The sequence below is a fragment of the Nomascus leucogenys genome, chromosome X (assembly GCF_006542625.1).
Source record: "Nomascus leucogenys isolate Asia chromosome X, Asia_NLE_v1, whole genome shotgun sequence".
NCBI lineage: Eukaryota > Metazoa > Chordata > Mammalia > Primates > Hylobatidae > Nomascus > Nomascus leucogenys.
Window position 1 is genome coordinate 90,530,637 of NC_044406.1, and position 24,981 is coordinate 90,555,617.

At 41.6% G+C, this 24,981-nt stretch overlaps 2 protein-coding genes across 4 annotated transcripts; both read left to right on the forward strand.

Annotated features, from left to right (window-relative positions):
* The first annotated feature begins 222 nt into the window (after positions 1 to 222).
* LOC100596735 (transcription elongation factor A protein-like 3) lies at positions 223 to 24,662 on the forward strand. The gene is given in 4 exon segments (XM_030806684.1): positions 223 to 449; positions 985 to 1,057; positions 23,774 to 24,317; positions 24,319 to 24,662. Coding segments are annotated over 4 exon segments (804 nt in total). The 5' UTR covers positions 223 to 292; the 3' UTR covers positions 24,349 to 24,662.
* On the forward strand, positions 256 to 2,498 carry TCEAL4 (transcription elongation factor A like 4). Of its 3 annotated transcripts, none has more exons than XM_012498898.2 (3): positions 256 to 390; positions 985 to 1,057; positions 1,415 to 2,498. In XM_012498898.2, exon 3 carries the CDS (start codon positions 1,443 to 1,445, stop codon positions 2,088 to 2,090), a length of 648 nt encoding a protein of 215 aa, XP_012354352.1. In that variant the 5' UTR covers positions 256 to 390; positions 985 to 1,057; positions 1,415 to 1,442; the 3' UTR covers positions 2,091 to 2,498. The 3 variants fall into 3 exon arrangements, with proteins under 3 accessions (XP_012354352.1, XP_003262162.1, XP_030662546.1); XM_003262114.3 differs by having other exon boundaries at positions 1,420 to 2,496; XM_030806686.1 differs by lacking the exon at positions 256 to 390 and adding an exon at positions 437 to 454 and having other exon boundaries at positions 1,415 to 2,496.
* Positions 24,663 to 24,981: the final 319 nt, after the last annotated feature.

A 24,981-nucleotide genomic window follows, 5' to 3' on the forward strand; every position in this document is an offset into this window, starting at 1 on the left:
CGATTTTATCGGGTGGGTCTACGTTATTTCAGTGGAATTTAAGAGCAACATTATCAAGACTCCTCCTCTGGACCGCCCAACTCATTAAAAAAAAAACAACTTTGTGATTTTCATTAAAATTCCTTCTTTGATTAATTTCTTAACAAGAAGAAAAGGACAAAAGGGCCCAGGGAGGTGAGAGGGTACCTGCTGGAGAGAGGTGGTGGGTGGCTGGAAGCGGCTGGCTAGGAGGCGGGGCGTGGGGCGGTGGAACTCCTGTTCTGCGGCATTCACGTGATCTGCCCCGGCGCAGATGTGGGCACCGGTCCGAGTGCCTGCCCTCTGTCCCCGCGGCTGGGTCTCGTCTGCTCCGGTTCCTGGGCTCCTAATTCTTGGTCCAGCTTCTTCCAGGTCAGTGTGCGGGCCTTCCACGCTGCCAGCGGAACACTGGAATGGCGGAAGGGGAACGAGTACGGTAGGGGGAAAGGCTGGGGGTGGGGTCGGGTCGAGTCGAGGGAAGCTGGCCCGAGTGTGGACAGAGATGGCGGTGGGAAAACTACTAGGGGTGGCTGAGGGGGAGCACGTAGGCAGTGGGCAGAGGGTGAGGAAGGCGAGCACCCCCAAGTATCCATGCTCGCTTTCCAGGCACATCCTCTTCTCTGCCCTCCGTCCATTTTGGAGCCGGAGATGGTGGGCTGGGTACGCCCCAGTAGTGAGACAGTGGAAGTAAACCCCCTCTGCCGTTCCCGTACGTAGAGAAAAACGTTGACCGCGAGGCTGGGGAGGAGAGTTGCCTCTGAGGAAGAAGGGCACAGAGACCCAAAATTAGTTCGGAAAGCATCCTGGTTTGGTGCCCGAGGCCTGGAAAGAAATGGCGGCTGGGGTGCGGGGGAGGTAGGGGAGGAAAACGTTGGATGAGAAGGGCCTGGACTCAGGAAAGGGAACCGCGTCCGTGTGAGCCCGCTGAGCGCGCAGACCCTGCCCCTGTCTCCTGTCTGTCTGCAGGTCTGCGCGTCTGTTGTTCCCAGCGCTCTGCGAAGCCTGAAAAGGAGGAGCAACCTGTCCAGAATCCCCGCAGGTCCGTGAAAGTACGGGGCTGCATGGACAGGGGCCCACAAGGGTTGAGAGTGTGGAGGGCCCGGCCAGGGCCGAATTGGGGCCCCTGCCCATCCCCCACCCACATGAACACACACCTTACCAGGCTGAACCAGTGCACGGAAAGTGGCAGGGCCTGCCAGGTAATGGCTGGCTCACGTGTGTGGGAGGAGTGGCGGGCTACGTGGTGGGCAGAAGGCCCTCTTGGAGGACCGGCCAGCTTAGGGGAACCCTCATCAGGGGTGAGATGCAAGTACTATCCAGACCTGCCTTCCACCCTATGCACTCAGTCTCCCATGTCTCCTCTTTGTTTCCTCTTTCCTCCACCCCCATCCCCCAGGACAGGAAAAGGAGGGGGAAATCTCGACATGGAAAAACTCTACAATGAAAATGAAGGAATGGCTTCAAACCAAGGCAAGATGGAAAATGAAGAACAGCCACAGGACGAGAGAAAGCCAGAAGTAGCTTGTACTCTGGAAGACAAGAAGTTAGAAAACGAGGGAAAGACAGAAAACAAGGGCAAAACAGGAGATGAGGAAATGTTAAAGGATAAAGGAAAGCCAGAGAGTGAGGGAAAGGCAAAAGAAGGAAAGTCAGAGAGGGAGGGAGAGTCAGAGATGGAGGGAGGATTAGAGAGAGAGGGAAAACCAGAGATAGAGGGAAAGCCAGAGAGTGAAGGAGAGCCAGGGAGTGAAACAAGGGCTGCAGGAAAGCGCCCAGCTGAGGATGATGTACCCAGGAAAGCCAAAAGAAAAACTAATAAGGGGCTGGCTCATTACCTCAAGGAGTATAAAGAGGCCATACACGATATGAATTTCAGCAATGAGGACATGATAAGAGAATTTGACAATATGGCTAAGGTGCAGGATGAGAAGAGAAAAAGCAAACAGAAATTGGGGGCGTTTTTGTGGATGCAAAGAAACTTACAGGACCCCTTCTACCCTAGAGGTCCAAGGGAATTCAGGGGTGGCTGCAGGGCCCCACGAAGGGACATTGAAGACATTCCTTATGTGTAGTGTCCCTGGCAGGCATTTACCAGGCCATGTGCTTTAACCTTACGGTAATACTTTACTTTAGGCATCCCTCCTGTTACTAGCAGCCTTTTGACCTGTCTGCAACACAGTGTTCTCATTAGCAAATGTTCATCTGTTACATGGAAAAAATGTTGATGGTGCATTGTAAAATTAAAAAACACAACTTGCATAACCAAATATATGGCATCAGTACATTTTTGTAAAGCTACAAAGATACTTACCTAGTAATATAGTATAGAAAACAATTCTGAAAGCTGTGTCCACTAAAAGATTAACAGTGGTTATCTGTGGGTGATTTTTTCTGTCCTTTTTTGTTCATCTGTCCATTTTTCTCCTTAAAACAGATTTCTTTAGTCATAAAAATAATAAAAGATAAAATATTGGAAAACAGTGAATATTTGAATTTCATTCATTTGAATAAGCATTCAAATGAACTTCCCAGTGAACTTATAAAGACAGTGGATATACTTAAAATTCTTGTTGTCAGGACATAAAATGATAGGTAAAAGTTGCATTACCTCTGGGACTGGAAGCTGGAGGAGTCAACTCGATGGTTATTACAGCTCCATTGCTGTAAGGGACAGCCTTGACATCTGTGAAACTGGGATAAAATTAGCCTAGACATGTGGAGAAGATCAAGTGAAGTATTGAGTGTGTGAGCTGTGTTAGGCTGGCTCCTACTCTCTGCCCTTGCACTAGCAGAACCAGTACCCAGTCAGGTGCTTGGGGAGGGCTGAAGGAGGGTCTCACCTGTGCCCAGAAATAAGTCCAGACAGCTGAGAGATGGGTGCCACTCTTCCTGGGTAATGCCATACTTGAAAGGTAGTGTGCCCCTTCTCATGGATCCTGCACCCTCCTAAGGCCCCAGCTGCTGCTGGTGGGCTGGAGACCATGATGGACTAAGCAACACTGTCCCAACAGAAAAGTGGAGAATTCCCTCTCTACCTGCAATAGAATTATCCTAACTCAGGTTGTTAGTACCCAATTGTCACTTGGGCCTTGATATTTTATAAAGTTTTTACAAAACACTGCTTTCCATGTTTTTTGTTGATTTGTGTATATTTTTGCATATAGCCGTTTCCACCAGATTTAGATAGTGGAGATTGAGCCAGGAGAAAAAGCTGGGTGACAAGATGCTGTGCTGTTCTCATTTGTTAATCTCTAGTCTGCTAACACTTTTTTCTTAGGAATTGTCTCCCAGGAAATTTCTGCTAAGCCCTGCTTTACTATTTCAACAGACCCATCTACCTATGTGATTTTTTCCCCCTGGCTCTTGAGTAGCTTTTTATTTCCTTGCAGTATTTTTTTAATAAACTTTTAGTATGGTTTTAGATCTACAGAATTATTACAAAGATAGTACAGAGTATCCCATATGCACTGTCCCCTATTATTAACATCTTATATTAGTATGGTGCATTTGTCACTGTTAACCAATATTGATACATTATTATTAACTAAAGTATGTACTTGATTTGGATTTCCCCTAATGTCCTTTTTCTGTTCCAGGATCCCATTCAGGTTACATTTAGTCATCATGTCTCCATAGGCTCCACTTAGCTGTGAGAGTTTTTCAGACTTTGCCTGTTTTTGATGACCTTGACACTTTTGAGAAGTATTGGTCAGGTATTTTGTATAATGTCCCAAAACTTGGGTTTGCTTGTCTTGTGATTACACAGGCGTTATGTGTTTTGGGAAGAAGACCAGAGGTAAAATGCCATTCTCATATAAAGGGGACATACCATCAATATATTTACTACTGTTCTTATCCGTGGTAACCTGACTGAAGTAGTGTTTGTCAGGTTTCTCCAAGGTTAAGTTTTATTTTTCCCTTTCCATATTGTAGTCTTTGGAATAAAGTCACTATTGGCAGCCCACACTTAAGGAGTAGGGCATTATTACCTCCTTGAAGGCAGAGTATTGACAAAAATTATTTGGAATCCTTCTGAAGAGGATATTTGACTCTTATTCCCCACTTATTTATATATTCAGTTTATTTGTGTCAATGTAGACTCATGACTATTTTATACTTTGGATTAACACAATACTACTTTACATGTTTTTGCTCAAAGTGTTCCAGCTTTGGTCATTGGGAGCTTTCAGTTGGCTCCTGTATTCATTTGACACGCTTCCATTGTTATGTTGTAGAGGGTTTTTTTTTTTTTTTTTTTAGTATTTACTTATATTCTGGCACTACAAGATGCTATAGCTTTATCTTTCATATTGCCCAAGTCCTAGAATCAGCCATTTCTCCAAGTAGCCCTGGTATCTTATGTTGGAGAATGGTGTTAGAAAAACAAGATCTGGGTGCTAGACATACTCATTGCTGCTGAAATATAATTGCTTCTAGGCCCTCTCAGTTGACATAGCAAAAAGATATGTGTATATAATACCCATACATATATAAAGTATTTATGGAAATACAAATATTTCTGTATATAACCATCTGTATTTATATAAGGCTAAACATGAATTTATACTAGTGTCTCCAACTACAGTCTATTACTGCATGGATCATTCTAGCCTCCCCTTGCTTATTTGTAACCTTCTACTCCAACTGTGAGAAACCTGTCTCCTACCATCTGCCATCCATTTTACTAATTGTTTATTAATTATATAAATATATGGAGCTTCAAAATTGTAAACTTGTGCCCCTGTGGAAAACAACTTTATCAACTGGAGTAGAGTGCTATGTACAGTTCCTTTTGCCTCTAGTCTTACAGACTCCACTCATTTCCAAATTTACCTATGTCAGTACCTTATTCCCCCATCCCTTTCAGTGAGGTTGTTTCATACATTTGTGATACATTAAAATTCTTTTGTCACATTCTGCATTTGGGGACTGCTATTGTAAATGGTACTTTTACATTTCAAGTTCTAATTGTTCATTGCTAGTATATAGGAAAGCAACTGACTTTTGTATATTAATCTTGTATGCTGGGACTTTGCACCAGGCATTTGTCAGTTCTTTGGCAGCCATGTCAACTGCAGATAAGGACAGTTTATTTCTTCCTTTCCAATCTGTATATGTTTTATTTCCCTTAAAAAATTTTATTTTGTAGAATTGGTACATTTCATCTATATTAACAAATTTGTAGGCATAGAGTTGTTCATATTAACTTCTTAATGTCCATGGGATCAATAATGATAACTCCACCTTCATTTCTTTTTTTAAATTTTTTGTAGAGCTATGTTGCCCAGGCTGGTCTCAAACACCTGAGCCAAAGCGATCCTCCGGCCTCAGCCTTCCAAAGTGCTGAGATTAGAGGTATGAGCCACAACGCTTGGCCTCATTTCTGATACTGTTAATTTGTCTTCTTTCTTTTTTCTTGGTTAGCTTGGCAAGTAATACGTCAATTTTATTTACGCTTTTAAAAGAACCAGCTTGTGGTTTCATTGATTTCCTCTGTTGTTTTCCTCTTTTCAGGTTCATTTATTTCTTCTCTAATTTTTATTATATCTTTTGTTTGCTCTAGGCTTAAATTACTCCTCTTTCTCTAGTTTCCTAATTTGAAAGCTTAGATTATTGATTGTAGATTTTTCCTTTCTCATATATGCGTTTAAGCTAGAAATTTTCCCCTAAGCACTGCTTTGGGGAATCCCACAAATTTGGTATGTTGTATTTTCATTTATATTTCTCTTGAGGATTCTTCTTTGAATTGTGTTATTTAGAAGTATGTTTAACTTCCAGGCCGGGCGCGGTGGCTCACGCCTGTAATCCCAGCACTTTGGGAGGCCGAGGCTGGCAGATCACGAGGTCAGGAGATCGAGACCATCCTGGCTAACACGGTGAAACCTCGTCTCTACTAAAAATATAAAAAATTAGCCAGGTGTGGTGGCGGGCGCCTGTAGTCCCAGCTACTCGGGAGGCTGAGGCAGGAGAATGGCATGAACCCAAGAGGTGGAGCTTGCAGTGAGCTGAGATTGTGCCACTGCACTCCAGCCTGGGCAACAGAGCCAGACTCTGTCTCAAAAAAAAAAAAAAAAAGAAGTATGTTTAATTTCCAGATATTTGAGTTTTCCATCTACCTGTTACTGATTTCTAGTTTAATTTTATTGAGAGCATACTTGTGATTTCTATCATTTGCTATATCATATTTTTCCACAAATTTGATATGTTATATTTTCATTTAGTTCAAAATATTTTTTCAAAGTAATTAAATGTTTATTAATAACAACTAGGTACAGATGAACCTATACTGAATCATAGCTTCCCTGTGGATTTTTTTTTATGATTCTACAAAAAGAACATTTATATACTACAGCAAATTCTCCATTTCTCTCCTTTACACCTTTCTTGCACATTGTGGGTGCTTTTTCACTTCTCTAATTCTAAATTCTTAAAAAATTCCTTCTCTAATCTGCTCTCATGGTTTTAACTCATTCTATGTTTTCCTCCTCAGTATTAATAAACAGACTGGCAAATTATTTTGCTAAGTCACCCCCTTTCTCTATTACCGATCTGGTCCTGTTTTCCACCCATAATCATCGATTTTTCATTAGCCCAAAAGAACAAATCTGTCCAGAAAGGACCATCTTTGAAGAATGGGTAAGGGGAAGAAAATAAAGTAGCAAAGTAACAAGTCTCTTTAATGTTGGAGGGTAAGGTAAAAATTGGCAAAAATCCATACATTAACCATACCAGTCTGTTCAGGTTGCTATAATAAAATATCATAGTCTGGGTGGCTTATAAACAACAGCAATGTTTTTTTCCTCACAGTTCTGGAAGTCTGGAAGTCCAAGATCAGGTACCAGCATGGTTGGGTTCTTGTGAGGGTCCTCTTCCAAGTTGCAGACTGTGAGCTTCTTGCTGTGTCTTTTTTTTTTTTTTTTTTTTTTACTACTTTAAGTTCTGGGGTACATATGCAGAACGTGCAGGTTTGTTACATAGGTATACACGTTCCATGGTGGTTTGCCGCACCCATCAACCCGTTACTTATATTAGGTATTTCTCGAAATGCTATCCCTCCCTTACCCCCCTACCTCCTGACAGGCCCTGGTGTGTGATTCTCCCCTCCCTGTGTCCACGTGTTCTCATTGATCAACTCCCACTTATGAGTGAGAACATACAGTATTTGGTTTTCTGTTCTTGTGTTAGTTTGCTGAGAATGATGGTTTCAGGCATCATCCATGTCCCTGCAAAGGACATGAACTCATCCTTTTTATGGGTGCATAGTATTCCATGGTGTATATGTGTCACATTTTCTTAATACAGTCTATCATTGATGGGCATTTGGGTTGGTTCATTTCTTTTGAGAGCTCTTTTTGAGCTGTGTTATTTAGAAGTATGTTTAATTTCCAGATATTTGTTTTCCATCTATCTTTTTACTGATTTTTAGTTTAATTTTATTGAGAGCATACTTATGATTTCTCTTATTTTTAGTTTGTCACGGTATCTTTTATGGACCAGAATATGTTCTCTCTTGGTGAATTTTCTATGTGAGCTTGAAAAAAATGGTGTTCTGCTGTTGGGGTGTTCTGTAAATTAGATGAAGTGTCATTTAGCTAAAGTTGATTAGTATGCCTTTTGGATCAACTATATCCATATTGATTTTCTGCCTGCTTAATCTATCAATTACTGACTAGCAGGAGGGGTTATTGAAGTCTGCAACTCTAATAATGGATTTTTATCTATTTCTCCTTTCATTTCTATTAGTGTTTGCCTCACATATGTTGACACTCTATTGTTAGGTACATAACTAATTATAATTATTATGTGTTGGAGAATTGTTCCCTTTATTATTATTATGTGTTGGAGAATTGTTCCCTTTATTATTATGTAATGCCCCTTTTTATCTCTGATAATTGTCTTTGTTCTGAAGTCAGCTCTGTCTAAAATTATATAGCTACTCCAGCTTTCTTTTCATTAGTGTAGTATGATATATCTTTCTCCATTGCTTTATGTTTAACCTCTCAGTCTTATGTTTAAAGTGGGCTTCTTGTAGACAACATGTAATTGGGTTTTTTCTTTTTTTTGAGATAGGGTCTCATTCTGTCACCTAGGCTGCAGTGCAGTGGCATGATCATGGCTCACTGCAGCTTTGGCCTCCTGGGCTCAATCAAGCCTCCTACCCCAGCCTCCTGAGTAGCTGTGACCATAGACACATGCCACCACACCTGGAAAATTTTTGCATTTTTTGTAGAGATGGGGTTTTGCCATGTTTCCTAGGCTGGTCTCAAACTCCTGGGCTCAAGTGATCTGCTCACCTCGGCCTCCCAAAGTGCTAGGATTATGGGCATGAGCCACTGCGCTTGGCCTAGTTGGTTTTTTTTAAAATTCACTCTGACAAATTCTGTCTTCAATTGGTGTATTTTGACCACTCACATTTAGAGTGTTTCTTGATATATTTGGATTAATATCAACCATGTTTGTAACAGTTTTCTCTTTGTTGTCCAAGGTTTCTTTTTCTGCCTCCTCTGGTTTTAATTATTTTACATGGTTTCATTTTGTCTCCTCTCTTAGAGTATCAGTTATACTTTTTTAAACAACTTTTAGTGATTTCTCTTGAGTTTACTACATATTTTAACCCATCTAAGTCCACTTTCTTTCTTTCTTTTTTTTTTTTTGAGACAGAGTCTCGCTCTGTTGCCCAGGCTGGAGGGTAATGGTGCGATCTTGGCTCACTGCAACCTCTGCCTCCCGGGTTCATGTGATTCTCCTGCTTCAGCCTCCCGAGTAGCTGGGACTACAGGCATGTGCCACCACACTGGCTAATTTTTTTTTTTGAGACAGAGTCTCGCTCTGTCACCCAGGCTGGAGTGCAGGGGCGCGATCTCGGCTCACTGCAAGCTCTGCCTCCTGGGTTCATGCCATTCTCCTGCCTCAGCCTCCTGAGTAGCCGGGACTACAGGCGCCCACCACCTTGCCCGGCTAATTTTTTTTTGTATATTTAGTAGAGACAGGGTTTCACTGTGTTAGCCAGGATGGTCTTGATCTCCTGACCTCGTGATCCGCCCACCTCGGCCTCCCAAAGTGCTGGGATTATAGGCGTGAGCCACCGCGCCTGGCCAAGTCAACTTTCAAATAACACTCTTATGCTTAACTTGTATGTAGTGCACATACCTTAATGCAGAGCATGTGTCATTCATTTCAATTACTCATACACTATAATCACTCAATATATTGTTGCTATTATTTCTTCAGTTATCTTTTAGATCAATTAAGAATAAGAAAAATAAATATTTTTCTTTACTTTCATTTATTTCATTTCTAATCCTCTTTCATTCTTTATGTAGATCTCAGTTGCCTGAAGAAAATCTTTTAACATTTCTTAAAGTGCAGGTTTGCTGGTGCTGAATTCCATCAGTTTTTGTTTGTCTGAGAAAGTATTTATTTTATTTCTCCTTCACTTTTGAAGGATAATTTTGCTGGATATAGAATTTTAGGCTGCACACAGTGGCGCACAACTGTAATCCCAGCACTATGGGAGGCCAAGGCGGGTGGATCACTTAGCTCAGCAGTTTGAGACCAGCCTGGGCAAAATGTAGAAACTCTGTCTTTACAAAAAGATACAAAAATTAGCCTGGCATGGTGACATGTGCCTGTAGTCCCAGCTACTCAGGAGGCCGAGGTGGGAGGATAGCTTGAGCCCAGGAGGTCGAGGCTGCAGGGGGCCATGATTGCACCACTGCACTCTAGCCCAAGCCAGGGTGAGACCCTGTCTCAAAAAAAAAAAAAAAAGAATTTTAGGTTGGTTGTTTTTTCTTTCAACAGTTTAAATATTTCACTTCACTCTCTTCTTGCTTGCATGGTTTCTGGTGACAATTCCACTGCAGTTCTTATCCTTGTTCTTCCACAGGTAAGGTGTTTTTTTCCCCTCTGGTTTCTTTCATTATTTCCTGCTGGGGATAGGCCCCCAAATCTGGCCATAAACTGGCCATAAACAAAATCTCTGCAGCAGTGTGACATGTTTGTGATGGCCATGATGCCCACGCTGAAGGTTGTGGGCTTACCGGAATGAGGGCAAGGAACACCTTGCCCACCCAGGGCGGAAAACCGCTTAAAGGCGTTCCTAAGCCACAAACAACAGCATGAGCGATCTGTGCCTTAAGAACATGTTCCTGCTGCAGATAACTAGCCAGAGCCCATCCCTTTGTTTCCCGTAAGGAATACTTTTAGTTAATCTATAATCTATAGAAAAATGCTTGTCACTGGCTTGCTGTCAATAAATATGTGGGTAAATCTCTGTTTGGAGCTCTCAGCTCTGAAGGCTGTGAGACCCCTGATTTCCTACTCCACATGCCATATTTCTGTGTGTGTGTCTTTATTTCTTCTAGTGCTGCTGGGCTAGGGTCTCCACGACTGAGCTGGTCTCGGCAGTTTCCTCTTTGTTTTTGGTTTTATGCAGTTTGAATATTATATGCCTAGGTGTAGTGGTGTTTTCTTTTGGTATTTATTCTGCCCATTGTCCACTGAACTTCTTGGATGTATTGTTTGGTGTCTATTAATTTTGGAAAGTTATCTGCCATTATTACTTCAAATATTTCTTCTGCTTCATTCTCTATTCCTTCTTCTGGTATTCCAATTTAGCATATGTTACTCGTGTTGAAATTGTCCCATAGTTCTTGGATATTCTGTTCTGTTTTATTTTTTACTCTTTTTTTTCTATTTGCATTTCAGTTTGAGAGGTTTCTACTGACATATCTTTAGCTCATTGATCTTTTTCCTCAGCTGTGTTCAGTCCATTGATGAACCTATCAAAGGCATTCCTTGTTTCTGTTAGTTTTCTTTTTAATTTCTAGTATTTTCTTTTGAGTCTTTATGGGCATTTCCTTCTCTCTAGCTTCATTATCCATCTATTCTGGCATGTTGTCTACTTTTTCCATTAGTGCCCTTAATGTATTGGTCATAGTTATTTTATTATTATTTTTATTTTTTTAGAGAGAAGATATTGCTCTGCTGCCCAGGCTGGCATGTGGTGGCATGATCACAGCTCACTGTAGCCTCAAACTCCTGCGCTCAAGCAATCCTTCTGCCTCAGCATCCCAAGTAGCTAGGACTACAGGCAGGCACCACCACGCCCAGCTAATTTTTTTTTTTTAAGAGATGAAGTCTTGCTCTGTTGCCCAGACTGGTCTTGAACTCCTGGCCTCAAGCGATCCTCCTACCTTGGCCTTCCAAAGTGCTAGAATTACAGGCATGAGCCACCACACCTGTTGTGATCATAGTTATTTTAAATTCCTTGTCTTACAATTTCAAAAACTGTATCATATCTGAGTCTGGTTCTGAAGCTTGCTTTGTTTCTTCAGAACTTTTTTTCCCCTTGCCTTTTGCTGTCTTGTAATTTTTTGTTAAAAACCACACATGCTATATCAGGTATATAGGAACTGAGGTAAATAAGGTAAATGAGCCTCTAGTGTAAGGAGCTATGTTAATCTGGCTAGAAGTTGTGATTTGATTAATGTTTGCTCTATTGCTATAGGTGCTAGAGGCATCAGATTTCTCAGTGTTCCTGTTTTTGTCTCCCCTCTTGACTTTGGGCTTCCCAAACAGAGAGACTCTGGTTTTTGCACCTCTTTCCATTGTAATTTACTATTATACTAGAGCCCTGATGGTGTAGTGATAAGACATTGGAGATAGGGAGTATTCTATAATCTTCCAATTAAATCTCCATCTTTTAGTGGACCTATGTCTCTGGCCTGTGACCTTCGCAAGTGTTTCTTTTTGTATAGCGTTGATCCTCCCCTTAGATGACACAAGCAGTGTAGAGGGTGATGGAGCTAGGTAATCACTGTTACCCCACAGCTCTGAGACAGAGCTCTGGTAAAATCTTTCCCCCTAGAGAGTAGACATTTGTTATGAAAAAAGCTCTGAGATGTAGAGAGCAGGGCCTTCTTAAATTACACAGGCCAGTCGTTGAATTTACTGAGAATAGAGTCCACAGACTTAGGTTCCAAGACCAGCTGTCTTTTTGTCTTCAAAATGGAGCACAAAGTAGCAGACTCCTGCCCATCACCACACATACAACTCACAGGATATGAGAGATGCAGTCTAGCAGAGTATCTTAGATCATGGACTATTGGGGTCATGAGTTCCAGTTACTACTGGAACTTACTATCAGCTCTTTGATCTTGGAACCATTTTTTGACCACTCCAAATATCAATTATCCCATATTTACAGTAGATTTGATGACTCTCCTTTCACTTGTAACCCCCACTAGTTATATTGGGCCAAAAAGTATGCCCCTCATAGAGCTTGAATTCTCTAACACCAAATCAAATTCTCTTAGTACAAAATGCCAGGAGGAATGATGTGAGAAAAGGGCAAAAATATTCCCAAATATGGAAATTTTCTAGTTTTCTTTTTGCTATTGATTATTGATTTCTGTATAAGTGTATTGAGGGTCAGAGAACATGTGTATAACTGCAATCCTTTTGTATTTATTGAGACATCTTTATGATCTAATAGTCAATTTTTGTAAAAATGTTTCATGCCTACATTTACTGGGTTCAGAGTTCTGTGTATGTCCTTTAGAAAAGTTTGTCAAATTGTTCCAAGCTTCTTTATCATTTCTGAATTTTTGTCTGCTTGCTCTATCAGTTATTGATAACTTAACAATTGAAACTTAACATATTAAGTTTCTCATTATGGTTGTGAATTTGTTTCTCTTGTGGTTCTGCCATTTTAACATTTGATCATGAAAGATAGCACACATATAGAGTCACACACATACACAAGATGTAGAGCTAAATTATTTATTACAAAATGAAAAACTGGGTAATCACCACTCATGTCAAGAAGTAGAATACTGTTAGCAGTCCAGAAATGCCATTGATGTCCCCTTCAGTCATCCCCCTTCCTTACCACTAGAGCTAATAATAATCCTGAAATTTATGGTAACCATTTCCTTGTTTTTCTTGATATTTTACATCCTAAGCAGTATAGTTTAGGATATTGCCTGTTTTGTGAACTGTATATAAATGGAACTATACAGCATGTATTTTTTATGGCTGGCATATTTTATTCAATACTATATACAATGAAACTGAATGTTTATGTCCCTCCCCCAAAAAATTATATGTTGAAATCCAAACTTCCAAGGTGATGGTATTAGGAGTTGGGGCCAGTGGGAGGGATTAGTGCCCTTATGAAAGAGACCCCAGAGAGCTCCCTCACTCTTCTACCATGTGAGGTTACAGTGAAAAACAGCCATCTGTGAGGAAGACAGCCCTCACCAGACACTGAATCTATCACCTTGATCCTGTACTTCCCAGCCTCCAGAACTATGAGAAATAAATTTGTTTTTTTATAAGCCATAGTATTTTGTTATAGCAGCCTGAGCTAAAACGTTATGTTTATGGTATGAATCCATGTTTTTATGTTTAGATTTAATTAATTTATTTGCATTGATGTGTAGTACACTATTATTGAACATATCACAGTTTATGCTGTTGTTTTGTTCTTTATATAAATTTAGGTTATTTCCAGCTTTTAAATATTATATATAATGCAGCTATGAAAATTCTTATATATACCTCTCAGTATACACGTACACAAATTTCTGTTGGGTAGCTATCTATAAGGAGAATTGCATGTTCAACTGTAATATATGATGCCAAACTTCCAAACTGGTTGTATCAGTTTACACTTCCATCAGTAGTGATAAGAGTTCTTGGTGCTCTACATCACCACCATTGCTTGTTATTATCTGCCTTTTTCATTTCATTGATAACTAATGAAGCTGAGCACACTTTCATTTTTTTGGACAATTTAGATGTCCTCTTTTACGAAGTGGTTGTATTATTCCCATTCTACTATTGGCTTATGTGTCTTTTTCGCATTAATTTGTAGGATTTTAAAAATATATTCTGCATCTGAGCTCTTTGTCAGTGAAATGTATTGCAAATAGCTCACCAACTCTGTGGCATGTCTTTTTACTCTCTTTGTGGTGTCATTTGACTAATGGAATGTCTTAATTTCAATGGAATTATAGTTATGATAAGTACTCTTGTGTCCAGTTTAAAAAGTCTGTGCCTACATCATAGTTATAAAGATATTCTATATTATTTTCTAGAAGACAGATGTATAATTGACCACAAATTAGTTTTTGTGTATTGCATTAGGGTTTTTCAGAGAAACAGAACCAATCTATAGCAAATATATATAGCACATATATATATATATACACAGAGAGAGAGAGAGAGAGAGAGAGATTACAAGGAATTGGCTCATGTGATTATGGAGGCCGAGAAGTCCCAAGATCTATAGTCAGCAAGTTCGAGACAGGCTCAAGACCCAAGGACAGTTGATTTTTCTGTTCAAGTTTGAAGTCAAGAAAAGACCAATGTCCCAGTTCAAACAGTCAGACAGAAGTTCCCTCTTACTCAGCCTTTGTATTCTATTCAGGTCTTCAATTGGTTGGATGAGGCCCACCCATGTTAGGAAGGGCAATTTGTTTTATTCTGTCTACCAATTCAAATGTTAATCTCATCCAGAAATACCCCAGGATAACATTTAAACAAATGTCTGGGCATTCTGTGGCCCAGTTAAGTTAACAAATAAAATTAACCATCACATGTTTGATGTGAGGTAGGGGTCAAGATTTACATTTTCCGTATTATATATTGCAGTTCATTCAGTGTCATTTGATAAAAGTTATCCTTTCCTCCAGTGCTTAACAATGCACGTTTATTGTAAATCAGCAATCCGTAATGCATGGGTCTGTTTCTGGGATCTCTCTTTGATTCCATTGGTCTCTTTGGCTATCCTTGGATTAGTATCACACTAAATTACTATGATTTTATAACATGTGTCAATATTTAGATTTTATAAGTTTTGGTATTTAGTAGACAGAGCAAAGTCCTCCAGATTCGTATTTTTTCAATAATGTGTAAGTTATTCTTGACTTTTTGTGTTTGTATATAATCTTTAGAATCAGCTTGTCAAGTTCCATGAAAGGAAGGAAGAAGGGAAGGAGAGAAAGAAGGAGGAGTTTTGTTTAGGATTGCATTGTAATTATAGGTCAGTTAGAAGAGAATTGACATCTTCCTAACACTGAGTCTTCCAACCCATGACCATGATATATATTCCATTTATTTATTTAAAGATCTCAGTAACATTCATCATGTATTGGATTTAAAACTTCCATTTTGTAACTGTTTTTTTGCTGATTAAGAAATGCAACTGAATTTTGTATATTGTCATTTCCAGAACACTTGATGAACTCATTTATTCATTCCAAAATTTTTATATATGGACTCTTAGATTTCCTAAATTACAGTCATGTTGTCTGTGCATGACAGTTTCATTTCTTCCTTTCCAATTCTCTACCTTTTCTTTCTTCTTCCCTTCCTTCCTTCCTTTTGCCTTCCTGCCTTCATCTTCTTTTTTTTCACTGGCCTGGGACCTACAGTCAAATTTTAAAAAGATCTGGGGCTTCCTAATCTCAGCTTCAGCTTCAAAGAGAAAGCTTTCTATATTCATCATTATATTTTATGTTTGCTATATGTTTTTTATAAACATATTCTAACAAATCAAGGAAGTCCCCTTCTGTCTCTTCCCATTTAATAAGGGCTTCTATTATAAATACTTTTTTCTTCATCTATTAAAATAATCATATGATTGTTAGACTTTATTCTCTTAATGTGGTAAATTACATTAATTGATTTTCAAATATTATACCAATCTTTCATTTCTGGAATACCTTAACTTATATGTAGTATATTATTATTCTCATATATGGTCAGGTTCTTTCTTCTTTAAATTTTTTTTCAGTTATGTCAATGAGTTACATTGACCTATATTTTTCTTTTCCCATAATGACCTTGTCGGGTTTTGATATTAAGGTTATACCAAATCTTAAAATGACTTGCAGAGTATTCTCTGTTTTTTAATTCTCTGGAAGACTGTGTTGGATGGATATTATTTTCTTCACTAGTGAAGTTATCTGGGCCTAAAATTTTCTTGGTCAGAAACATTTTGGAAGATTTTAAATATGAATTTTATTTACTTATTTCTTATTTATTTATATTGAAATCTTCAAGATGAGGTTTTATTTATCTGAATACAGTAAGTATTGTGGTTTAATAATCTGTACCTGATCAATCAAATAATTCAAATCATATTGATCTATTTGTGTTGCCTGTTGTTTCTATTTCTTACTCATAACGTATTTTTTTCGTACACCTGGTTATCTTTGTGTGTGGATATTGTATTTCAGCAATTGTTGTAATAATCTAAGGCCTAAGATGATAAAAATCTTACTCCAGAGAAGATTTTATTTGCATTGGTCAGGCCCATAAGAGTGCCTCCTGGCCAGGTGCGGTGGCTCACGCCTGTAATCCCAGCACTTTGGGAGGCCAAGGCGGGTGGATCACGAGGTCAGGAGTTTGACACCAGCCTGAACAACATGGTGAAACCCTGTCTCTACTAAAAATACAAAAATATTAGCCGGGCATGGTGGTGCATGCCTGTAATCCCAGCTACTCAGGAGGCTGAAGCATGAGAATCGCTTGAACCTGGGAAATGGAGGTTGCAGTGAGCTGAGATTGCGCCATTGCACTCCAGCCTGGGCAACAGAGTGAGACTCTGTCTCAAAAAAAAAAAAAAGTGCTTCCTGTCTGTTACCACCATAATATTTGTTCAGAGCTTACAGTTCACTAGTCCACCCAGATGATGCAAAGCCAAGCTACAAGACTTTGTAAGGGCTAGTATATTTTTCTATTACAATTACCCTGAAGGTATAAACATTTGAGGTTCCCAGCATACTATGGGTGATGGTTTGTCACGAAACACTCCACCCCTTTTGATGGGCCTTGGGCTCTGATTTCTGTTACTATAGTGCCTTGAATGTGCCATAAGTTCCACGCAGTTTAGCACAGGCTTATTACTCAATCACAGATGCCTTCAGTAAAAATATAGTTCTAAGTCCCAGGCTTACCTCTCTGGATGCTTCTGTTCTCTTGTAGTATAACCTAGTAATTCCTCACAATTGTATTAACTTTGTAGCCTTTTAGAGATCTGACTGTTTGTAGTTCTTTTCAATGGGTAGGTTGCTCTAAATCATCTAGTCCGCCATTACCAGAAGCAGATATATATATATATACACACACATACACACACACACACACACATATATATATACATATATATACACACACACACATATATATACCTGTCTTCATCAATGGGATATTTGAATAATCATGCAAGAGGATGCAAAGATGAATATGGCACAGTCTCCATCTTTAGGGGGCTTGTAGGGGGATACAGAAATGGAAAGAGCCAATTACAAAGCCTAATGAGTATTAACAATGGGGAAATAACGGTGCTAAAAGAACAGATAAGGGATCTAGACTTGAGAGTTCAGGGATGGCTCTTCTTTCAGAATATGATTAATTTCTTTTTATATCAATAGCCCATTAAACAGAAGAGGAGTTAAACCTCTATTCCAACCTTTGTGAACACAGAAAGCAGGTTCAGCTATGAGCCAATTGGAAAACAGCTTCTTCGGAGACTGAGATTTTCTGAGCAAATCACCATGTATCAGCATAGGGACCATAGAAGACAAGATCATATCTGATCTCCACATCTGACCACCTCCCTGATGAGCTACCACTACTCTCTCCCAGTGCATGCATGCGCGCGCACGCACACACACACACACACACACACACACACACACACACACACACACAGAGACATGGAAAGGTACAAGGATATATGGCACAAAAACCTTTGCTAAGGGCAACATGAAGGGTAGAGACCCTGTGTGTAGCTGCAACAGGGGAGGGAAAGACTAGCTAGGGTGGCTTCAGAGGCTGAGTGATGAGGGTTGGCATCTAAGAATGAGCAGGACTAGGACCTCTAGGGGGAATAAGAAGGCAGTTGGCAGGAAGTAAATGACACATAAGGACAATGAGAGGGAAGAATAAGGCATACTTGGGGCACACTGAGGGCAGAGAAGTGCATGACTAGGTTGGGAATGTGTGTCCTGGGGCTGAATTCTGATGGATGCTGAATGTCAGGATGAAGAGTGCAGGATTTACTCTGTGGGTGGTGTGCCTTCAGGCAGGAGAATGGCAGTTAAAAGCAGGGAAGTTAAAAGCAGGAGAATGGCAGTTAAAAGCAGGGAAGAGTAAAGTTTAATTTGATGGTAATGTACAAGATTTATCTGAAGGAAGGGGCAGGGCTGGAAGCAGGAAAACTAGAGAAGAGATTATTCTAAGAGTTCAAATGAGAAATGGTGAAGCTCCAAGGTAGTGACAGATTCAGGAGATACAGTGAAGCAAGAAGGAGAGCTTTGTCTGTGGGAGAGGGAGAAATCAGATGAGACCTTGATTTCAAGTTGGGGCAACCTGACCATTTAATAAAGATAGGCCAGTATAATTAATGTAAGACCAGGAACTATAGACAAACAGCTGAGTTTTCCCTCCCTACCTCCTTCTAGGTCCCGCCCATCATCTGAGGCCCAAGTCAAGGTCCTTTTCCTCCTTGAAGCTTTCTCTGTTTATTTCCAGCAAACCTGGCCATTGCCTTCGCTGAGCTCCTATTGGCCCATTGACAGTGGCCCAAAGTCACTGGCCTAGTGACTTTTCCTTTAGCTCTTTCTCCAAGCGGCCTCATGTGAAGATGCTCTCTGCCTACCCAGAGAGCATATCATTCACCAAGGTGAAAGATCTTCCTCCTCTGATACCTAGCCCTTTTCTCTTAAAGAACACAGTAAAGTGCTAGACATTGGTAGGTCCCTGAGAAATAATTATTGACTCATCAGTGATCACAGGGAAGGAAGTTGAGTAGAGAAAATGGGAGATAACATAGGGACACATTGAGATAGTAGTCCTCATTCTAAGACCTAGGTTGGTTCTCAGGCTTGGCACTAACCAGCTTGTGTAACCTTGAACAGTTTCTGAGCCTTGGGTTTCTCATTCATCTAATGGGGCAAAGACTCTTTACTCACAGGCTGTTGAGAGGGTACTTGGGATATCCCACTCTACTACATAAAGCAGCTATCCCCATGTAGGGCACATGGCAGGCACTCAGTTAATAGTGAGGTTCCCAAAGGCCTCTAGAGGAAAGTATTGTTTCCTTGTGGTTGGCCTTTGTCTCCCTCATCCTGACATACCCCAGTATGTATACAAGAAATAATTATGATTGCCTTTTATTGAGTGCCGAAGACGTGAAGATCTTTGTGTGTTACAGAGGTGATGTCAGCACATTAGGAGTGACTTACCCAAGGACACACAGTAGTGATGATTCTGTCTCTGGGGACTCAGAGAGGTCTCCTGACTCCAGTTTTCTGTCCAGACAGAAGAGGCATCCACAGTGCCTTGTGTTTCTGTGTCTCATATACCTGCACTTCCCAGATGTTTATCTAGAAGTTAAAATAATGGGGCAGAAGAGCAACTGATAGTGCAGTGTTTTTTTCCATCTCGTAATCTATTGATCTAGTATCACTGAAGCTCATATAGTATATATAGTTCCTCTTATATTTCCAAATGATGCCTTGATAGCTATGCAATTTTTTTTTTTTTTTGAGACGGAGTCTCGCTCTGTCACCCAGGCTGGAGTGCAGTGATGCGATCTCAGTTCACTGCAAGCTCCACCTCCTAAGTTCACACCATTCTCCTGTCTCAGCCTCCCGAGTAGCTGGGACTACAGGCACCCACCACCATGCCCAGCTAATTTTTTGTATTTTTAGTAGAGATGGGGTTTCACCATGTTAGCCAGGATGGTCTCGATCTCCTGACCTCGTGATCTACCCACCTTGGCCTCCCAAAGTGCTGGGATTACAGGCGTGAGCCACCGTGCCCAGCCAGCTATGCAAATTTTTATTGCAAAATCATGTCTTTTATGGGAGGTTGAAGGAACTATTTGTTGAAGGTCTACTATGTGCTAAACACTTTATATAGCAATTGTTATTTATAATTCACAATAATCGTGATACAGAAAATCTTACTCCCATTTTCTAGAAGAGAAAACTAAAGCTCACAGAATTTTAGTAACTTTTCTAGGTTGACACAACTAAGAAGTGGCAAAGCTGGTATTTTAGCTCTTGATCTCCACAGTAAATAATTAGACTGGTTGCTATAGTATATGTTATATGGTGACCATGTGATGTCATGCACATAAAGGAATTCAATAACACCCATTGATGAGGATGATAATAAACATGAAATAATCTCTCTTGGGTTTAGACACCTGGGTTGTGGTGTTCATATGAATTTAGTTAGAGCAAAAATTCAATGTATTGTACTCACTAAAGCCTAGCCCAGCTTTCGCACTAGGTTGAAATGCCACCTAATCTGTATATTAAAAGCTCATTAAAACCTAGGTGTGTAGAAGACCACTCTTGTCTTTTCTTCACTAAATTTCTATTTTTGGACCTGTGCCATACTGCTTGGATTATTACGAGCTTCCATATGTTAAACAACTAGAACTCCTTTATGGTGACTTTTATTAATTTCTTGCCTATCCTTTTCCATTTGATTTTTTTCAAGAGACCTTTGAAGGAAAATCTACCAAACTTCCAAATGCCGGCGGGGTTGGGGACAGGAGTGAGAAAATTCACAGCTTTACAAGACTGAATCATCCCATCCAGGAATCTGGCATCCTAATTGTCTAATTATCCAACAGGCACATTTCTTTTTAATTATTTCAAAATTCAGAATTTACTTTAGATCCTCAATAACTGCTAAAAGATGATCTGAAAATAATCAGGCTAAAGACCAAGGCCCTTTTTAACCTGGCCTGTGGAGTGGTTTCTATATAAGAGGTAATTAGTGACCTACCTACTTCAAGTACTGTAATGAAGATGAAACAGAAAAAGGCAGTGGGACAATATGATATATATTAAGGAGAGCAAGACTTGAGGTAGCAAAACCAGAAAGGGATCTTCCACCATAGACCAGGAGTGGGGAGTTGTTTGCCTAAAAAAAAGTAGCAAGAGTGGAGATGGAAGAAAAGTGGGAAAACCCAGAGATATTTGGAAGAGGTTAAGATTACTTGGTGGCAGGGAGGAAGAGGGAATGAGGGATGATTCCCAGATTTCTTGCTTGGGCAACAGTGTGGGTTCTGGAGCCATCTATTAAGATAAGAGAAATGAAGAGGAGGGAGTTTTGTGTGTGGAAAAGATCAAGGAAGGATGGTAAAATCACTTGGGACATATTGCATTTGAGGTCCTTCAGGGACATTCAGGTGGAGATATCTAATCGTTAATTAAAACAGATCTGAATCAAATTTATACTGAAGTTCATGTAGAAAAATAAACATACAAGAATGTGTTGGAAAAAAGAGAATCTACTGAGGGGGCCTAGCTCTACCAGATATATGAAATTATATATCCTCTATAATTCAACTGGTATATGGATAGCAAACAGACCAATGAAATAGAATAGAAAGCCCAGAAAGTTTTCCAAGTACATATGGAAATTTGATATGTAATAAAGGTGGCATCTCAAATCCCTAAAGCAAAGATGGACTTTCTGATGCCAGAACAACTGAGAAACCAATTGGAAAAAGAAAACAAAAGATCCATCAATACTTTTTGCCATACACAAATATAAACTCTAAATGTAAAGAAAACCATATGAATACTAGAAGAAAACATGGGTGAATGCTTCTTGGACCTTATGTAGGAAAAGATTTCTTAACTATGAATCGAAATCTAGAGGCAATAAAAGTTAAATAAATTTGACTACTTTTTTTAATGCATGGCAGAAAAACACCATAAACAAAGCCAAAAAGCAACTGACAAACTGGAGAGAAAATTGCAACATATATAACAGTTAATGTATTAAGAAAACTTGAAAATTGAGATGAGAAGGACCAACAACCCACTAGAAAAATGTGGAAAAGACATGAACCGACAATTCACAAAGAAAGATATTTAAGTTGTCCTTAAACAGAGATAAGGCAAAATAAAATGCCATTGAGATATTAATTCTCAACTATCATATTAGTGCACATTTAAAAGTATGTCATAGGTTATGTTGGGAAGGGCGTTGGGAAACAAAACACTCCCCTATATTTCTGATGGGAATGCAAAAATAGGTCTGAGATTCTGGGGTGGGAATAGCCTGGAGATGTAGATCTGGAAGTCATTGGTCTTTACTGGAAATGAATGAGATCAAACAGGGAGACAGAACTTGAGGACTGAGGAGAGAGGAGGCCCAGGACAGAACCCTAGGAACACCGCCACTCAAGGTGGCAGCTCAGCTTCCTGGCAGGCACCACCACCCTGGGCTCTGGAGGCAGGCAGAGACGGTCTTGAAAGCGGGCTCTGGAGTTCTGGGGCTGAGCGTTCTTGGCAAAGTCGGGTACCCTCTTTGATCAACTGTCACACCTGGCGATAATGGACATCAGAGAGAGATACCCTGCGAGGATGCTGTGAGATGCGCCAGGTAAAGCACCTGGGGTCAGAAAGCCACCCCCCTCCTCTCTTCTCAGTGACCCCCATTTGCTACACAAACACACCCCGACCCCGACCGTCCCCAGCCTCCCGGTCCCTCGGGGATGGATGGTGAGGTGGGTCAGGCAAGGGGGGCCGAGCTCGGGTGACGCGACGCTCACGTGACCCGCCGGGCGCCTACGTGGGCACCAGCCCCCGCACCCGCCCGCCCGCCCTGCGGTCCGGTCCCGGCGCCCGCGCAGAACCAGCTGTCTGAGCTGCCCGGGCAGCGGGGGAGAAGCGAGCGGGCTTCCGCAAGCCAGAGGAGGCACAGGCCTGTCCCGGGTCCCGGCAGGTCAGTGTGAAGGTGGGCGCTGCGGGCGAACCCAGGGAAGGGGTGGAGGTGGCTGGCAGTAGGAGTAGGGAGGGGGCGGAGAAAGGATCCGGGAGACTGGTGAGGAGGGGGAAGCGGAGCGGGCGGAGGCAAGAGCCGGGGAGCCTGGCCCGCCTTCTCGACGACCCCCTGCACTGAGCCCTCCATCCATTTTACTACTGGAAATGGGGTATGGGGGAGCAACCCCGCAGTGCAACAGTGAAACGTAGACATATTCTGGAAATAACCCCTTCTCACAATCTGCTCCCATGGAAACATCTGACCTCCGCAAAAACGGGGTGGCACTGGGACAGGTTGCCTCCAGGGGAAGGGGACACAGAGACAAACGCAGTTTGGAAAGCATCCTGGTTTGGTGCCCGAGGCCTGGAAAGAAATGGCGGCTGGGGTGCGGGGGATGTAGGGGAGGAAAACGTTGGGCGAGCAGGGCCTGGACTCAGGAAAGGGAACCGAGTACCTGCGAGACCGCTGACTGCGCAGCCCCTACCCCTGTCTCCTGTCTGTCCGCAGGTCTGCGCGTCTGTTCCCAGCGCTCTGCGAGGCCTAAAAAGCAGGAGCAACCTGTCCAGAATCCCCGCAGGTCTGTGAAGGTGGTTGTGGGGGAGCTCAATGGACAGGGCCCTATGAGGGTTGAGAGTGTGGAGGGCCCGGCCAGGGCCGAATTGGGGCCCCTGCCCATCCCCCACTCACATGAACACACACATTACGAGGCTGAACCAGTGCAGAGAAGGTGGCAGGGACTGCCAGGGAATGGCTGGCTCACGTGTGTGGGAGGAGTGGCAGGCTACGTGGTGGGCAGAAGGCCCTCTTGGAGGCCTGGCCAGCTTAGGGGAACCCTCACCGGGGGTGAGATGCAAGTACTATCCAGACCTGCATTCCACCCCATGCCCTCAGTCTCCCATGTCTCTTATTTGTCTCCTCTTCCCTCCATTCCCATCCCCCAGGACAGGAAAAGGAGGGGAAATCTCGACATGGAAAAACCCTACAACAAAAATGAAGGAAACCTGGAAAACGAGGGAAAGCCAGAAGATGAAGTAGAGCCTGATGATGAAGGAAAGTCAGACGAGGAAGAAAAGCCAGACGTGGAGGGGAAGACAGAATTCGAGGGAAAGAGAGAGGATGAGGGAGAGCCAGGTGATGAGGGACAACTGGAAGATGAGGGAAGCCAGGAAAAGCAGGGCAGGTCCGAAGGTGAGGGCAAGCCACAAGGCGAGGGCAAGCCAGCCTCCCAGGCAAAGCCAGAGAGCCAGCCGCGGGCCGCCGAAAAGCGCCCAGCTGAAGATTATGTGCCCCGGAAAGCAAAAAGAAAAACGGACAGGGGGACGGACGATTCCCCCAAGGACTCTCAGGAGGACTTACAGGAAAGGCATCTGAGCAGTGAGGAGATGATGAGAGAATGTGGAGATGTGTCAAGGGCTCAAGAGGAGCTAAGGAAAAAACAGAAAATGGGTGGTTTTCATTGGATGCAAAGAGATGTACAGGATCCATTCGCCCCAAGGGGACAACGGGGTGTCAGGGGAGTGAGGGGCGGAGGTAGGGGCCAGAGGGGCTTACACGATATCCCATACCTTTAATGTCTTTGGCCTTCCATTCTGACTTCTCTGATGAGAATATTGCTGGCCCTGCTTTCCCTGGTAGGTATTTGACAGGCCCAATGCTTTAACCTTAAGCTGATACTTTGCTTTAGATGTCAGTCTCGTTACCAGCAGCCTTTTGACCCAACTACAGCGCTCTATATTTTAGTAGAGGATTTTCACCCATGTGCGTGAAAAAGATGTTCATGGTACATTGTAAAAAAAAAAATAAATAAAAATAAAAAAACAGTTTGCAGAACCGCATATACAGTATCAGCCCGTTTTTATAAAAATGTAAATGTTTGCATAATGCATTTGTGCACAAAGAAAACTCTGAAAGCATGTACACTAAAAAGTAGCCAATTGTTATTCCTGAAGGGTACCCAAAAATGAGTTCAATCACCTGCTGGGTAGGTACCTCCATGTCATTCTGCTGTTGTTGTGCCCATCCTCATGTCTTCCCTAGGTGTAACTAGGTGAGTGGGCACTGCTACCCCTTCTCCTGGGTCCTTTACCATCCTATGGCTCCCCCATAGGATGTGATTCTTTTTCTTTTCTTTGCTCTCACTCATCTCTACCTTTT

Excerpts from the sequence above, each read along its gene's own strand:
- TCEAL4 (XM_012498898.2), top strand. The coding sequence starts at position 1,443 with ATGGAAAAACTCTACAATGAAAATGAAGGAATGGCTTCAAACCAAGGC.